Consider the following 19,010-nt stretch of genomic DNA (forward strand, 5'->3'; position numbering starts at 1 on the left):
GTGCGAGCGTGGGTGTATAACTTGAAGAAGGATGAGATGCCGAGTTGTGGTGACGAGTTCGGAGTGAGCTTGTCAGGCACACTGGACGCTATGCGGAGCCAGTTTGGCGAGTGGGTTGAGAGGAATGAAAGTAGCATTCCTTACTCACAGAGGATCGCCGAGTTGAGCCGACTGCATGGACGCCGTGCCTCACTGAGGGACGAGGCAACGACCGCCGTAGTTGACGACGACTTAGAGACAGAGCTGGCGCATGTGGGACGGCTCTGTGTGCCTTCCACGAGTGCAGCGGCACGGCTGCAGGACACGCGACAGGGTGAGATGAGAGCCACATCCACTCCGCAACCTGAAATAAGGCCACGAGGACTCGGCAGCACAGCCCAAGAATATCCAAAGGTGGCCAAAAAATGCGAGAGTGGAGCTACCGCTTTGATGGCACCACAAAGCCTTTGGAGTTCTTGGAGCAGGTGGAGTGGTCGGCGGACACATATGGCCTGGATCTGGACATGATCCCGCGGGCGATGCCAGAGCTTCTAAAGGGCAGAGCTTAAAGTGGTACGTGGCCAACAATAGGCACTGGAAGGCGTGGGCGAGGAGTTCTTCCTGCCCAAAGGCTATCTGGAGAAGCTGGAGGACGACGTCAAACGCCGGGGGCAGATGGTAGTCGAGAGATTCAAGGTCTACATGGTGGAGATGCAGACTCTCATGCGGTCTCTGCGCTATGGAGCAGACCGCGAGATGAAGCTCATCTATAACAACAGCCTGCCCGATCTGCCCGCATCAATTCCATAATATGGTGGAATTGATGCACCTGGCAGACGAGTTCGAGGAGCTGGAGAGGGACCGCGAGAGGTTGCGGCAGCAGCCACGGCCGGGCCGGACACGATTTATGGAGTATCGCCGCATGGAGGATGAGGCGAAGCCTTCACCTGCGCCAAGGACAGGCGCAACCGGAGCAAGGACACAGATCCCGAATCCAGCCAGGGCATGCCGAGTGTGTGGCCAGGAGGGGCACCGCGCTTTTACGTGCCGCAACAAGGCACTGGATTTTTGTTGGCAGTGCGGGCGCATTGGGGTGAGAACGTTTGCCTCTTGCCAGTCGGGAAACGAACAGCGGCACCCGCCATCCAGGGGCGACCGGGAGCAGCGGCCAGGAGCCCCAGGCGCTAGTGGCCCGTCTTCAGGACGAAGGCAGCCAGATAACAGCGATTGTGGCCATTAAAGCCACCCAACAAAAAGCCACGATCGACACGGGAGCCACAAGCAGCTTTATAAGCGAAAAGCATGCTGACAGGCTCAGAGGAGTGAACGTGGTGCGTGCAACACGGCGGCGCATACGCTTAGCGGACGGCAGTTGCAGTCATGTGGACTCGCAGCTGGAGACGACGATCAGCCTGGGGAATCGGCAAAGCCAAATCCCGTTGCTGATTCTGCCAGGAGTGATCGACGATCTGGTGCTGGGCTGGGATTTCTTGGCCAGCATGGGCACCACACTGGAGTGCGGTGGCTTGACGATGAGGATCAAGCCAAGAATTCCACAGTCGAGCGGACAGTCAGAGGAGAAGCTGTCTGTGGCTGTGGCCAGCGTGGAGGCGAGCCCAAAGACGCCAGTGGAGGCGAACATGGAGCAGCCAACGCCTATGCATAAAGACCAAGAGGTGGATGCTTTTCTGAGGCATGAGCTGGAGAAGTTCCAGCATGTGAAAGGCACCACCAGGATCACGAAGCACCGGATCAGGATGCAGGACAACAGGCCCATAAAGCAGCGCTACTTCTCCAAAAATCCAAAAATGTGGCTGTGGCCAGCGTGGAGGCGAGCCCAGAGACGCCAGTGGAGGCGAACATGGAGCAGCCAACGCCTATGCATAAAGACCCAGAAGTGGATGCTTTTATGAGGCATGAGCTGGAGAAGTTCCAGCATGTGAAAGGCACCACCAGGATCACGGAGCACCGGATCAGGATGCAGGACAACAGGCCCATAAAGCAGCGCTACTTCTCCAAAAATCCAAAAATGCAGGCGGAGATCAACCTGCAGGTGGATGAGCTGCTGGCCAAAGGCTGCATTGAGCCCTCGAAAAGCCCGCATAGCGCTCCGATTGTCATGGTTCGCAAGAAAAATGGGAAGTGGCGGCTATATGTAGATTTTCGACAGCTGAACAGTAGATCCATTAAGGATGCATACCCGTTGCCGCGTATGCATCACATTTTGGATCAGCTGCGAGAGGCGCGCTATATCAGCAGCCTGGATTTGAGGGATGGGTATTGGCAGATACCCATGGAAAAGGCCAGCAGACCACTGACGATAATCACGGTGCCAGGAAAGGGGCTTTATCAGTGGAAAGTGATGCCGTTTGGACTCCATTCTGCGCCGGCAACATTTCAGCGAGCGCTGGACCAAGTTATCGGCCCAGAAATTATGCCCCATGCCTTTGCCTAACTGGACGACATCATCGTCATCGGTCGAACGCGACAGGAGCATATGAACAACCTACGAGAGGTGTTCCGGCGACTGCGGGCAGCCAACTTGAAAATCAACTTCAACAAGTGCGATTTTTTTCAAGAAGGAGCTAAAGTATCTGGGTCACAAAGTCACGGAGGATGGCATTTGCACGGATCCAGAAAAAGTGGCCGCTATCGCCGAACTGAAGCCACCCACAAACGTGAAAGAGTTACGCCAGTACGTGGGCGTGGCTTCATGGTACCGGCGCTTCGTGCCAGATTTTGCAACCACAGTGCATCCGCAAAATGCACTGCTCAAAAAGGGCATGAAGTGGGAGTGGACGGAGGAGCGGCAAAGAGCGTTCGAGACGGTAAAGGCCAAATTGACGGAGTCACCAGTGCTGTCGTGCCCTGATTTCTCGAAGCCGTTTTGCTTGCAAACGGACGCAAGCAGTTATGGGCTTGCGGCAATCCTGACGCAGACCTTCGAGGACGGAGAGCGCTTCATTTCGTATGCCAGCCGGGGCATACGGAAGCTCAGGCGATACCTGGAAAGCTACAAATTTGTAGTGGTCACTGACCATATGGCTCTGAAGTGGCTCAATTCGATCGAGAGCCCAACGGGAAGGATTGCCAGATGGGCGTCGGAGCTGCAGCAGTACGACTTCGAGATTCGCTACAGGAAGGGCAAGCAGAATATGGTAGCAGATGGGAGATATGGGAGAGGAGGCCTGCCGTTTGGTTAAGAGCAAGGAGATGCCAGCTGGGACAGAATGTCGCTGGCTCACCAAGCTTCGGCAGGACATAGGAAGGCGCCACATAAGTTTCCAGACTATATGGAAGAGTCTGGAAACTTATATCGGCACATCCCGAATCAAGTCGGCCACGAGGTGGCAGCGCGGTATTACTGGGCTAGGTATGTACCGGGATGTGAAAACATACCTACAGCGCTGCGAAGTGTGTCAGCGATATAAGCCCAGTCAGCTGCAAGCAAATGCTGACGCAGGTGCCCGAGGAGCCATGGGCAACAGTTTGTGCCGATTTTGTTGGTCCACAGCCGAGAAGCATGGGAACACTATACTTTTGGTTTTCATAGATCCCTTTTCGAAATGGACGGAGATGGTGCCGCTGCGGAGCGCAAATAGCGCGGCTCTCCAAAAGGCGTTTCGAGAGCGGATCTTGGCGCGGTTCGGCACGATAAAGGTGCTTATTACTGACAATGGCACCCAATTCATCAATCGGCATTCAAGGTGTTTCTGGAGGAGCTTAGGGTGCGTCACCAGCTGACAGCACCATACACGCGTCAAGAGAATCCCACTGAGAGGGCTAACAGAACAGTGAAGACGATGATTGCGCAGTTCGCTGGAGGTGACCAGAGATGCTGGGACGACGCATTGCCGGAGTTGACGTTGGCGGTCAACAGCAGCGTGTCACCATCCACGCGCAAACAATCAGCACAGGCCAGGAAGCACAGAGCCCAATGGAGAGAGCCACCAAAATACGCGAAGTGATCGAGATAGTGCGTCGAAACCTGGAGAGAGCTGGACAGGATCAGGCGCGGCATTATAATCTACGGAGGCGGCAGTGGAAGCCGGCCGTAGGTGACAAGGTGTGGGCAAAGGAACGCCACTTGTCGAATGCCGCAGAGGGATTTGCACCAAAACTGGCACCACGCTATGGAGGCTCTTATATAGTGACCAGTTTTGTGTCACCAGTAATCTGCCGGATCAGGTCGGAGGCCGATAAGTGGACCAGGACGGCGCATGTGGCGGATCTCAAGCCGTGGGGAGGAGACACGGGTGAGCATTAGAGCTGTTTCGCTTCTTTTTTTTCCAAAAAAAAAAAAACGGGAGTGAATAAACAGCGTATTGCTTCTAAGTTAAGCACAAAGAAGAAGAAGCAGAAAAAAACTGCAAAAATTTTGCTCAAAAGTGCATAATTTCGCCTGCGAATTGCATCTGTGGCTGGAAGATTACAGTTGCCACCGGGAAAATTACGGTATATTGGGTGCTCAGCAACAATTTGTTTGAACTGCGCGCGAATTACCATCGGGAGCTAGATGGTGTATATATGTATGTAGGTGTCAAGATATTAATAAAACGTCCTCTCCATTCAAATGCCAAAACAGAAGTGATTTTTTATACCCTGAACCCATTGAAAATGGGAAATCAGGGTATAATGGTTTTGTTAAAATGTATGTAACAGGCAGAAGGAGACGTGGCAGACCCCACAAAGTATATATATTCTTGATCAGGGCGACGAGCTGAGTCGATTTAGCCCTGTCCGTCTGTCAGTCCGTCCGTCCGTCCGTCCGTATGTTTGAACGCGTCGATTTCAGAAGATATAAGAGCTAGAGACTTCAACTTTTTTTTTAAAATGTCCGTAAATACAGCGCGCATATCGAGTTTGTCACTAAAAAACGATAACTCATTCCGATACTTTTTTATCGATAAAAAACCTTACCGAAGATCACTTAAAAAATTATATCTCCTACATCTTTCAAGCTAGAGTCTCCAAATTTAAAATGTATATTGAGATGAACTTTATACAATTTCGGTTTTTGTTAAAATTTACCCCCCACCCCTAAATCCACCCCCTCACCCTCATCTTTGTAAAAGTCGTATATCAAATACTAGAAACTTGTGCTTCGGTATACACATACATTTCAACATTATGATTACTTGCTGAAAGTTTCATTACGATCGTACGTCTAGAAATTAAATTATTCAACAAATAAGTTCTTATAATATTGCCAACACTGCAGCGCAACCCAAGCGCAATAGGTTATAAATGTATATCTCCTACATTTTTAGAGCTACAGTCTCCAAATTTCAAAAATATATTCCAATGCATTTTATACAATTTCGGTTTTTGTTATATTTTGGATACCGGCTCCAAATTCACCAGAATCCCAGTGAAGGTCAGATGCTAGTATAGCTAATTGTGAATGATTTGACATGTTTTTTTTTTAAATGCCAAATATTCAATAGAATATGTAGATCATATGCTGAAAGTTTCATTAAATTCGGTTTAGTCAATCGACGTTAAAAAATAACAAAATGTTTGGCCAATTAACAAACGCACGTGCTGCAGCAACAGCAGTTTTCCAATACGTGTGCACACATACATTCAAACATCTTAGTTTCGTTTAGTTAGTTTCGTTTAGTTCTGCTAGATGGCGTTGCATCAGTGAATCTATTTCAGTTTTGACATTGCAAATAAGAAAAGAGGAGTGGCGTCATGGTAGAGGGCGCGGCGCTCGATCGCGAAGTCTCTGGTTCAAATCCTGCTGGGCGTGTTATAGTTTTCTTTTAATTGCTTCAAAATTTTTATATATTTGATTAAATTTCTCTTATATTTTTTCAAAAATCGAAATTGAAATTTTAACCATACTACATATATGTACGCTTTTATTAGTTTGGTTGTTCTTGCACATTCTTAAAGTCACATCAGCAGTTAGTTTGGCTTAGATTTGGTAGATGGCGCTGCAGCAGTGAATCTATTTCAGTTTTGACATTGAAAATTAGAACAGAAGGGTGGCGTCAAGGTAGAAAGCGCGGCGCTTGATCACGAGGTCTCGGGTTCAAACCCAGAGCGTGTCGTAATTCTTTTTTTTTAATTGTTTCTCAATTTTTATATATTTAATTAAATGAGTTTTCTATTTCATTTATATTTTTAAATACATCGAAATTGAAATTTGAACCATACTAAATGTGCTTTTCTATTAGTTTGGTTCAGGGTAGTATCTAGTCGAGCGCTCTCAACTAGAGTTTTCTTACTTGTTATTTCTAAGTTTTTTGGTTTCTTTGTTTCGTATGTTCTTACAAAGAGTACAATGCTTATATGTGTAGGTAAATTATACATCGAGTATTTTATAATTGTGTGTGTGTTTGAGTGTTTTTGTGTGTGCTTATGTGTGTATAAAGAATTATTGAATATGTGTTTGTGTGTGTTGTTGGGTTGGTAACTCACGCACGACAGCAAGCAGTGTACAGTACTGCACCGAAAAACTTAGCTGCCAGTGCATGCGCAATGCACTATGCACAGATACAACTACAAAGCAATGCAAGTGCAAGCAGTACCCACCTATAGTGCATGCGCCCTTGGCAACAGCGCGAGCAGCCGAAATTATATTTTCTAACGAAAGCGAGAGCGGAAAACGACAAGAAACCGCATGCAACAACAAAGCGCACAGAGACAACTAAAATCGCCAACAACAAAACGCACAGAGACAACTAAAACCGCCAACAACAAAACACGCCGAAACATATAGAACAGCCAACAACAAAACACACAGCGGCATATGAAACGATCGCTAGCAAAGAGATGCAAACAACAATGCAACGCTAATAACAATGCTACGCGGCAGAAGAGCTTGCATTTGGATGTTCGGTTAGAAGGGCTATGTATGCGTGTGCCGATGGGAGTGTGGGGAAAACGGTATCTGGGCAGTACCGTAGCCTGCCTGGAATTCAGGCATAAGGCAGCGAAGGCTAGAGTAGGCTGAGCGTAGGACACAGGACCCGTTATGTGCTGCCGCCCAAGCAGCGGCGCGCGGCAGCATAGGTTATAAAATGGGCAGGTGGCCATCAGGCCGGGTTCTTTTGGATGAGTTACCAGAGTGGACCGACGGCGCTCGAGTGCGCCGTCCACATGCCATTAAGTGTTCGAGCGGAGACGAGGAGCACGCAGCCATAAGTTGGGTTGCCCGTTGGGAGTTCTGGCCACCATTGATGCCTGCCACGCGACGAATTCAACCGGATGCAGTCGGGCATGTGGCTGGGGAGAGACGTCTCCAACGGCGAGGGACAGCATGCGCCAAATAGGTGAAATGGTCATTGCTGCGCGCACATGCGCCAATTCCACCGGGGGCTGCAAAACTGCACCGAGGGATGGATCAGCGCAGCGGAGACGGGCTCCAAATTCAAACACGATGGTCTCGTGTTTACCGGAAGGAAGAGGGGAGTGTGAGGAGCAATATGCACGTATTAATGTATATGAACGAACGTATTTGGTGTGCGTTTATATGCATATACGTGCATATACATGTTGCTCCACACAGTGACGCGAATACTGTAGGAGCGACCCTCACACTGGAAAGGGGGTCAAAGTCCTGTTAGAAGCGGTCTCTTTCGCTCCTACAGATTCAGCAATGGTTTCGCGTTGCACGCACGACAATCATCGGTGACCGTTAACCGAGGGCCGTTCGTGCCGGGTGATAGTAGTGGACACTTTCACTCGCAGGGCACTAACGGTACTTCGGCCAATGGGAGGATGCCACCCAATTTGGCGGAAAATTGGCGTCCTCGGATCACGCCACTTTACCGTTTCTATGGGCACGAGCGGCTGAAAGGCCCCGCTCCAGAGCCGAACAGTCCCCGTTACAACCCGAAGCAAGGCCTGTGGCTGGGTTATAAAACGCCACCAACGGCTCCATACGGGATGATTAGATGAGAAGAGTTTGATGATTAAAAAGAGTTGGAAAGTGATTAGTGAAAGTGAGAGTGCCGTGAAAGTCAACGCGAGTGGTAAATCAGGACTCCCAAGACTTCAAAGGACAGCAAGGACATCGTGGGAACAGCAAGGATATCCAGTGGGACTCCTTGCGACAAAGAAAGAGGCAACCAGCATCATCAGCGGCACCGATCAGGACATCGGTGCATATCAGCGGCTAAAGCGAGGCCCGTACATCTGAGTAAGTTCACGTAGCCGTGCGCAAGAGAAGTGTTTGTGAGTGAAACGAAGCTAGTGTTGTGCTCTGAGCGAGTGGAATAGTAGGAGAGGCCTGTATATCTGAGCGAACCGTCAGAGTTTACAGATCGAGGTCCTGGCGTTTCCCGAATCGTCCCGGTGAACTAGCGTGTTTTAGCACAACACTCTCCCAGCCGGAATGCGTTGAACCAGCGCTCCCGACTCTAAGCCGCTATCTTAGATCGGATGTAAAGTCACTCAAGCGATCCTCATGGTTGTCTGTGCGTTGCAAGGAGGCCATGCGAAGGTTGACGTTGGTCCTTACGGGAGCCAATGTTCAGAGCCAGGATCTTGTACAAATTAAGAATGTATATCAACTTAGACCTGTACCACCAATGAAATTTCAGTTGGTGACGATCTTCGAACGTACTTGGAGCCCTGCCAGGGTTTTAACGGACCGGGGTCAGCTGCAGCATTGACCCAGGAGCCATTTCCGCAGGGTGTCACTCCTGCTTACTGAGGTCCTAGAATGCAGCACCTGTCAGCCCAGGAGCGAACATTTCCAAAAACGTGTGCTTTTTCGTAGTCAAGGGTCGGTCGAAGATTCCACTTTAGTAAATTCCATCTTTCTATTTCTTCTGAGGTCGCTGCACACATTAGTTCACGATTGGTCGGCTGCCCAATCGCTATCCAGTGGGGCCGATCGTGGAAGCTGTGCGTCAGCTTGAATTACCAGGGACAAGGATTGCTATTGAAGTTCTCTAGATGAACAACGTAGCGTTGCCTTGTTTTCGTAACCCCATCCCATAATAATAATAATAATAATAATAATAGATGAATTTAAGTTTTGTTTCACTGAAAACGATATTAAGACAATAAATAAAAGAGCAATCTTATCAAGGCTAGCTAATATATACGATCCCTTGGGATGGTTATCTCCAGTGACCATAATAGTGAAAATAAGAAGAAATCAAAGAGTGGAGAGTGTATCAAGATCATTTAAAACATCTACAAAACATAAGAATACCTACGTGAGTCAACATACAAAAAGTTATTGAGTTAAGTGCAGTTTCATGGTTTTGCTGATGCTTCTGAAAAAGCCTATGCACCAGTAGTATATGCCAAAGTAGGTAATTCAGTGATGATATTAGCTAGTAAATGTAAAGTTAATCCCAAGGAGAATCGTAAAACTATTCCCAAGTTAGAACTATGCGCTACCCATCTTTTGACAAAACGCACTGCTAAAATAACAGAGTCAAATTAAAATCATAATCAAACAAGTAAGAACAGTGCAGTCGAGCGTTACCGACTGCGGAACACTCATTCACACCCCATAAGCAATTTATTAGCCAAATTTAGCCTTAATACTGTAGAAAAATTCAGCTTTTCTCGATTTGCAACGCCCCCACCCCAAAATATAGCATAATTCAAAAAAATCGCTATATGCTCAGGTCCGATTTGCAACGCCCCTAAAAGGCGTAGACATATAATTTTTCATCAATCTTTATAGAAACATAACATTAGCTCACGTACAAAATTTAAACGTTCAGGCTTACCGCCAAAGCACGTGGTCTTTGATGGTCTATGCGGATATACATTCAAAATTTCAGCTTTCTAGTTCCGCTACTAAAATGATTACATGAGTATGTGTTCCAAATTTCGAGTCTCTAGCTTCAATTGCGCCGAAATGATCTGTGTTCATAAGGACAGACGAACGGGCAAGTCGGACATTGCACAAAACTCACCTCACTTTCGTAAATGAATGTAAACAAGTAAGAAGGCTCTAGTAGAGGCTGCTCGACTAGGAGATACCCTGAACCCTGCAACGTATATTCTTCAAATTCCTTTACTTCTTTTATACACACATACATACATACGTATGCATCCACCCCCACGCACCCGCGCTCTGCTAACTGCGCAGTAAGCAGCGACTGCGCTTGGGCTGCTAGTTTTTTACAAATTGGGGGCGAAGGGGCGTGGTATCCAGGTCTTAAAGTGCTCAAATGAGGCTGAAATAACTAAATACATTTTTCGATTATTCTCGATAAAAAAGTTATCGGTTAAGTTATCGAAAAAATAAAGCAAGTTCGTACTGCGTCCGGTATACACGACTATGCATGCCAAATTTCTGCTCTTTTGTATCTTTTGAGATCGACGCACTCATACAGACGGACGGACGGACGGACAGGGCTATATCGACTCAGCTCGTCGTCCTGATCAAGAATATATATACTTTATGGGGTCTGCGATGATTCCTTCTGCCCGTTACATATTTTTGCACAAAACCATTATACCCTGATTTTTGATTTCCCATTTTCAATGGGTTCAGGGTTCAAGGCCACCAAGATATATGTATAACAGTGGAAGAATTCAAAAACGCTAAGATTCCGCTATTCAGCAGATATCCACTCTGAAAGACACGAAGGCGTTCCATAAAGCATAGAACCTAAATACAAAATAACCTGCGCGTTATCAAATTTAAACAAGTAAGAAGACTCTAGTGGAGACTGCTCGACTAGGAGATACCCTGAACCCTCCAAGCTGATATTCTTATCATTCTGCACTTCTTTTATGCACGCACACATACATTTACATGCATCCACCCTCACGCGCCAGCGCTCTGCTAACTGCGCAGTAAGCAGCGACTGCGCTTGGGCTGCGCTGCAGTGTGGACAACAGTATGAGAATTTACTTGGTGAATAACTTCGTTTGTAAACATACGATCTTAATGAAATTTTCAGGGCGTAATTATATGGTCAAAATGTGTGTACATTCCAAAGCACAAGTCTCTAGTACTTGAAATACGTTTTTTACAATTTGAGGGCCAAGGGAGCGTGGTATCCAAAATTTGTTGATTACAAAATGTTTGTATTCTACATATATATATACACAGTAAATCTGAAGTCTCTAAATCTAATAGTACTCCGATGAGGCTCAAAAAACAAAATCAATTTTTCGATTATTCTCGATAAAAAAGTTATCGGATGAGTTATCGAAAAAATAAAGCAAACTCGTACTGCGTATGGTATACACGAGTATGCACACAAAATTTCAGCTCTCTAGCTTTTATATCTTCTGAGATCTCGGCGTTCATACGGACAGACGGACGGACAGACGGACAGGGCTATATCGACTCAGCTCATCGTGCTGATCAAGAATATATATACTTTGTGGGGTCTGCGATGATTCCTTCTGCCTGTTACATACTTTTACACAAAAACATTATACCCTGATTTCCCATTTTCAATGGGTTCAGGGTATAAACAAGTAAGAACGTTGCAGTCGGGCGCTACCGACTGCGGATTACTCATTCACATCCCGCGGAAAACTCTTTTTTGTAAATTGCAAATTTTGTTATTTTAGCTTATTTTATATTTTTTAAATATTTAAATTTTATTTTTATATTTTATAAAAATCTTTCCTTCCGTGTTATCAATGCCTATTAAGCCTATTTGTATATACATATACATACACACATATGTATGTAGGTAGCTCAAGCATATAAATGTCGCAATTTGATTATACATATGCCGATTACCACGCCCCTAGTGGCGGTAGACACCTCATTTTTGGCCAGTTCTTAGAAAGAGCTAACGGTAACGTAAATGCGAAATTTGAATGCTTACGCTCAAAAAATGTGAAAATTATAGGGTATTTTTCGATATGCCACGCCCCCAAAGAGGCGTGACAATTATTTTTGGGGCATCGATAGAGGACGTTATCAGTAACTCAACTATCCAAATTTGAAGCTTCTAGCTCTTAAACTGTAGGAGATATAAAGTTTTGCGGTTTGCCACGCCCCCTTTGGGCGGACATATATCCACTATAGCTTGTTGGACTTGGGAGGTCAACTCGCGTATATATACCAAATTACAAGTCTCTAGCATGAATAGTGCCTAAAATATAGCCAAATTTGAAAAATTACTATATCTTCAGGTCCGATTTGCCACGCCCTCAGTAGGCGTAAACATAAAATTTTTCATCAGTCTTTATAGAATTATAGCATTAGCTCACGTGCGAAATTTCAACGTTCTACCCTTAGAACTTTATGAGATACAGTTTTATCTGATTTGCCACGCCCCCAATGGGCGTAGATATATCCACCATAGCTTTTTGGACTTGGGGGGTCAACGCGAATCTACATACCAAACTTCAACTTTCTAGCTCTTCAACTAACATGATTTCTGGTATATCGGAAAATGCATTTTCCGATTTGCCACGCCCCTAGTGGGCGGATCGGGAAAATTTTAACACTTTATAAATCGGAGTTATACACGAGTATGTGTTCCAAATTTCAAGTCTCTAGCTTCAATAGCGGCGAAATGAACTGCGTTCATACGGACAGACGGACAGACGGACAGACGGACGGACAGCAAGACGGACATTGCACAAAACCAATATACTAATTCACTTCGTGAATGAGTATAAAAAGAAAGAAAGCAAATATATTTTGGGCTCCTCTGGCAGAATGATGAAACAAACAAAAACAAAACGAACAAAAAATAATAAACAAAAAAATAAAACAAGTAAGAAAACTCTAGTCGAGAGCGCTCGACTAGATACTACCCTGAACCAAACTAATAGAAAAGCACATTTAGTATGGTTCAAATTTCAATTTCGATGTATTTAAAAATATAAATGAAATAGAAAACTCATTTAATTAAATATATAAAAATTGAGAAACAATTAAAAAAAAGAATTACGACACGCTCTGGGTTTGAACCCGAGACCTCGTGATCAAGCGCCGCGCTTTCTACCTTGACGCCACCCTTCTGTTCTAATTTTCAATATCAAAACTGAAATAGATTCACTGCTACAGCGCCACATACCAAATCTAAGTCAAACTAACTGCTGATGTGACTAAGAATGTGCAAGAACAACCAAATTAATAAAAACGTACATATATGTAGTATGGTTAAAATTTCAATTTCGATTTTTGAAAAAATATAAGAGAAATTTAATCAAATATATAAAAATGTAGAAGCAATTAAAGGAAACTACAATACGCCCAGCAAGATTTGAACCAGAGACCTCGTGATCGTGCGCTGCGCCTTCTAACCATAACGCCACTCCTCTGTTCTTATTTGCAATGTCAAAACTGAAATAGATTCACTGATGCAACGCCATCTAGCAGAACTAAACGAAACTAACTGCTGATGTGATTCTAAGAATGTGCTAGAAGATGTTTGAATGTATGTGTGCACACGTATTGGAAAGCTGCTGTTGCTGCAGCACGTGCGTTTGTTAATTGGCCAAACATTTTGTTATTTTTTAACGTCGATTGACTAAACCGAATTTAATGAAACTTTCAGCATATGATCTACATATTCTATTGAATATTTGGCATTTAAAAAAAAACATGTCAAGTCATTCACAATCAGCTATACTAGCATCTGACCTTCACTGGGGATTCTGGTGAATTTGGAGCCGATATCCAAAATATAACAAAAACCGAAATTGTATAAAATGCATTGGAATATAGCTCTAAAAATGTAGGAGATATAAATTTATAACCTATTGCGCTTGGGTTGCGCTGCAGTGTTGGCAATATTATAAGAACTTATTTGTTGAATAATTTAATTTCTAGACGTACGATCGTAATGAAACTTTCAGCAAGTAATCATAATGTTGAAATGTATGTGTATACCGAAGCACAAGTTTCTAGTATTTGATATACGACTTTTACAAAGATGAGGGTGAAGGGGTGGATTTAGGGGTGGGGGGTAAATTTTAACAAAAACCGAAATTGTATAAAATACATCTTTATATACATTTTAAATTTGGAGACTCTAGCCTGAAAGATGTAGAAGATATAATTTTTTAAGTGATCTTCGATAAGGTTTTTTATCGATAAAAAAGTATCGGAATGAGTTATCGTTTTTTAATGATAAACTCGATATGCGCGCTGTATTTACGGACATTTTAAAAAAAAGTTGAAGTCTCTAGCTCTTATATCTTCTGAAATCGACGCGTTCAAACATACGGACGGACGGACGGACGGACTGACAGACGGACAGGGCTAAATCGACTCAGCTCGTCGCCCTGATCAAGAATATATATACTTTGTGGGGTCTGCCACGCCTCCTTCTACCTGTTACATACATTTTAACAAAACCATTATACCCTGATTTCCCATTTTCAATGGGTTCAGGGTATAAAAATGTTGTGGCTGTACACAACATTTTTGGGCCCAGTGCAGCGGCCGATATAAATGTAACGTGAACCTGAGCCCAGCTATCTAAAAAGAAACTCAACATAACATCTGTGCACTTATTTGTATGGGTAAATGCACTTCCAGTGACTGAAAGTAGTTTTTAGAGTTTTTGTTAGGTATATAAGAGCTAGGATTTTAAGCAATAAACAGTTCAATTCAGCTTCGATCAAATGTGGAGCTGTTTTATTTAACGCTCTAACAGTCAGCGTCGACTGGACTTAGTTCCAAAGTAAATCTAGCGAATCTTTAAAGCTAACGATTTCTTCCTGGTTGCTGAGCTCAATGTTGTCCTGCACCTCTTCAAAGTGCAGCCTTAATCTTTGATATTTGTTGTCCACAATATTTACCAACACATCCATTGGTCTCCAGCTTTTGCGTGGAAACATTTATTTCATTTAAGTCTCGTTTGGCTTCTCAGTTAGATGGTTGGTCTATCTATGGAGTGTTCTCATAATACCCAGGCTCATGCCTATTTTCAACCTTCAAATCTTCGAATTTTACGGTGAAGTAAACTTTTTATGTGTTGTAAGGTTAGTGATATCACTGACCAGAGAACACATAGACTAGACATGTAGAACAAATTTTTCTACACCTCGACACTGTTAAGTTGAGGGACCACTGTTATTCGTATTTGCTCGGCTCAGTCGCTGGAGGTTCAAGCAGTGAAAATGCTGCACGTCAAAAACAGTGCGCTATGAGCGCTCAACCGAAATGGTCCCAATTCCGTATGAAGCACAGCTATGTGCCATTTGTCCTACTCTCTCTCTCTCTCAGTCCCTCTCTCTCGCTCTCTATGGTCGCTGAAATCATCACTCTCAGCCGCGAACAAAAATTTCAATTTTTGTTCGCGACGATCCCAGCTCTTTCCGTTTGTGTGAAGGGTATACCAAAATTTGTAAAGCGTTTGCCACGTTCATACAAAATGCTAGCTTTTTCATGATAATTTCTAAAAAGGGTATGAAAGCGTTGATGCTCATAATGAAAATATTTCCGCGATGAGCATGCACACACACACTCTCCCTTGCTACATGTACTATGAGAATTGGTATGCTTGTGTGCGAAGCTCTTGCTGCCTGTAGCAATTTTAAGTCCCCGCATTTGCATTTGGTTGATCTTGTGAAATGCTCACATACATACATACATATGTATATATGTACATTTGATTGTGTGTACGCATGCGATGCGATGGTCACAATTATGGAATAGCACTTGTAGAAGCATTTGTTTGCCTATTTGCCATTACATGTGCGTGTGTGTATGTGCATGTGTGTATGCATGGGACGTGAACTTTAGCGTGCTTGTGTGTATGCATGGGACGTGAACTTTGGCTGCCTACCTCAACTAAGAATTGTCTGAATGATTTTGGGTTCGAAATGAAGAGGCGCGCTTATACATACATATGTATGTATGTATGTATTTATGTAAGTAGCTGATTAACTAAAGTGACAAGTGCATATGCCAATTCTTTGTGGCACTGTGACCGGCGAATAACTCATACTGTATGTGTATGTGTGTAGTATAGTTACTGGCGGGTAACTCGCGCTTATATTTAAGCACCTGGATTTAATTTTAATGATCGTGGGTTGGCTATCAGAAGGAATTAAAAAAAAAGTTTAGTACCTTATTAAGCTCAGTATACGAAATGGGATGCGATTTTCGATCCTTTGTACCTGTTCATATATTTACATACATATACAGGTGCATGACAATAAAAAAAAATTCTAAAAAGAATTGGCATATGCACTTGTCACTTTAGTTAATCAGCTACTTACATAAATACATACATACATACGGCTGAGAGTGATGATTTCAGCGACCATAGAGAGCGAGAGAGAGGGACTGAGAGAGAGAGAGAGTAGGACAAATGGCACATAGCTGTGCTTCATACGGAATTGGGACCATTTCGGTTGAGCGCTCATAGCGCACTGTTTTTGACGTGCAGCATTTTCACTGCTTGAACCTCCAGCGACTGAGCCGAGCAAATACGAATAACAGTGGTCCCTCAACTTAACAGTGTCGAGGTGTAGAAAAATTTGTTCTACATGTCTAGTCTATGTGTTCTCTGGTCAGTGGTGATATGCATTAACCTTAATTATGTGTATAAGTGAACCACAGATAAATAAGCGCGAAATATCAAAAGAGAGAAATAATATAAGAGAGCTTATTCTAAGAGAAATCATTCACTGCTGCGAATCTTATTAACCTTATAGTTTTGTTGCTTGATTAACAATTTTATTTCTATTCTTTTCCACAGAACTTAAAATGCAATCATATTGATAAATCGCAGGAACAAAAACATATGAGCAATGATATTGCCATGCAGATGGGATTTGTTAACGACGCGATACCATCACGCCGGCCACGGCATTGTCCACCTTTCGGCACAGCATTTTATGACAATCATTCCGAGCAACACTTCGGATATGTAGAATCCGATCTACAATTTGTTCTCTATATGTACGAAGTTAGAAAGATGAGGGATATATATGGACGCATCACCACTGCGCTGGAAACAATAAAAGCTAAAAAGTACGCAAAATATTATTATATATTTATACATTTTATATATATCCAAATATTTTTTACTTCATTGTACTTTTAAGAAGGACCTTCTGTGAAATGGACGTCTTTTGTAAACGCAGTACGATTAAACGAAATCTTGAAGAGCTTATTGTGGACATACCTACATACATATCTATTATAGAGAATCTTTCAAATCGATTAGATGATAAATTAGGATGGAAGCAATTCAAATTCTGTTTTAAGTTGGCAACTAGCCAAATTGTGAGTATTACCTGATAAATAATTATCCCTGGCCAAGCAGTGGCGTAACTAGGCAATGGGAAGCAGGACGTGTGTCATGGGCAAACTCTAGAGGGCCGTACAATGTACATATTTGAAATTTCGACAAGCATTCTTCATTGCATCAAGTTTCTATCAAAGAGAAATTTGCTTCTGCGAAGATACAGATGGCTACATCATGCTTGACAAATCTAATAACGGAAATTTTCTCGGCTCGCTGAAACTAGTATATATATTCGATCCAGAGTACCCTTCGTATCTGAGCCCACCCGTTGGGAAATAATTTCTTTACCCTGTGGCAAAGCATTCATGTGGCTAAGTAATATCACTAACCAGACAACACATAGACTAGACAACCAGTGGAAAGTTTTTTGCACGCTTTTCTGGGGCTTTAGTACCCCAGACAGCTTTGTATTCGCTCGGCGAATTACTTTTAGGTTCGAGCTACGAAAATATACGAAAACACAATCATTTCGCTTCACGCACTCGACCGAGATGGTCAATAGATTGTCAATAGCTTTAAGAAATAAATGTTGAACAAAAGATCCCTCTATGCTCAATGTTTCCCTTGCTCTCTCTCTCTCACTCTCAATGCTCTTTGCTCTCACAAATGTGTATATGTGTGTATGCATGTGAGCACAAGCAGCAACAAAACACAAAAAGAAAGCTCTAGTCGAGAATGCTCGACTACGAGATCCTCTGAATTCTTCGAGCAACTGATATTTCATTCATATGCACGCATGCATAAACACGCATTTGGCTGCAGAGTGGGATTACTATGTAAACTTAATTGCTTAATAACGTTTCTTGTGAAAAGACTATGCTCATCAAACTTGCAGATTGTGATTATTACATTGAAGTGCGTGTACATATGTATGTGCCAAGTCTCTAGTATTTTAAATACGCCTTTTACACTATGAGATGAGGGGGTCGATATAAGGGTGGGTGGAGAATTATAGCAAAATATATTGTATAAAATCTAGATAAATCTATGTTAAGCAAGTAAGAAAGCTCTAGTCGAGACTGCTCGACTACGAGATCCCCTGAACCCTACAAGCAACTGATATTTCAATAATAATTAGCACCCACACACGCACTCATGCAAACAAATACACGCACACACACACTCACATATATGTACAGGCGATTGCGCTTGGGTTGCGCTGCAGTGTTGGCAATATTAGGAGAACTTATTTGTTGAATAATTTAATTTCTAGACGTACTGTCGTAATGAAACTTTCAGAACGTATTCATATTGTTTAAATGTATGTGTATACCGAAGAACAATTCTCTAGTATTTGATATACGACTTTTACAAAGATTAGGGTTAGGGGGTGGATTTGGGGGTGGGGGTAAATTTTAACAAAAACCGAAATTGTATGACATGCGTCTTAATATACATTTTAAATTTGGAGACTCTAGCTTGAAAGATGTAGGAGATAAAATTTTTTTAGTGATCTTCGATAAGGTTTTTTATCGATAAAAAAGTATCGGAATGAGTTATCGTTTTTTAGTGATAAACTCGATATCCGCGTGATATATACGGACATTTTAAAAAAAAAGTTGAAGTCTCTAGCTCTTGTATCCTTTGAAATCGACGCGTTCAAACATACGGACAGACGGACGGACGGACGGACGGACGGACAGACAGACGGACAGGGCTAAATCGACTCAGCTCGTCGCCCTGATCAAGAATATATATACTTTGTGGGGTCTGCCACGCCTCCTTCTGCCTGTTACATACATTTTAACAAAACCATTATACCCTGATTTCCCATTTTCAATGGGTTCAGGGTATAAAAATTGTCGTTTCTAGCTCTAAAGATGTAACATACATATAAAATTGTATTACAGATGTTCGATGTTT

At 43.3% G+C, this 19,010-nt stretch overlaps 1 protein-coding gene and 1 long non-coding RNA gene across 5 annotated transcripts in view; one reads left to right on the plus strand and one right to left on the minus strand.

Moving 5' to 3' along the window:
• LOC149090869 (uncharacterized) overlaps positions 1-19,010 on the minus strand; it is a 90,401-nt gene that overhangs the window by 42,958 nt on the left and 28,433 nt on the right. The window lies entirely within an intron of this gene.
• Positions 1-19,010, plus strand: part of LOC108658109 (uncharacterized) — a 205,544-nt gene that overhangs the window by 40,487 nt on the left and 146,047 nt on the right. For 3 of the 4 annotated variants that reach the window (XM_089264618.1, XM_089264617.1, XM_089264619.1), the window contains 2 exons: positions 16,596-16,870; positions 16,945-17,125. In XM_089264618.1, coding sequence (XP_089120744.1) covers positions 16,596-16,870; positions 16,945-17,125 — 456 coding nt within the window. The remainder of the gene's footprint in view (positions 1-16,595; positions 16,871-16,944; positions 17,126-19,010) is intronic. The other variant, XM_089264621.1, reaches the window with a different exon arrangement.

This window comes from Drosophila navojoa, chromosome X (genome assembly GCF_054131105.1).
Source record: "Drosophila navojoa isolate 15081-1374.11 chromosome X, UAZ_NAV_1.0, whole genome shotgun sequence".
In the NCBI taxonomy this organism is placed as follows: domain Eukaryota; kingdom Metazoa; phylum Arthropoda; class Insecta; order Diptera; family Drosophilidae; genus Drosophila; species Drosophila navojoa.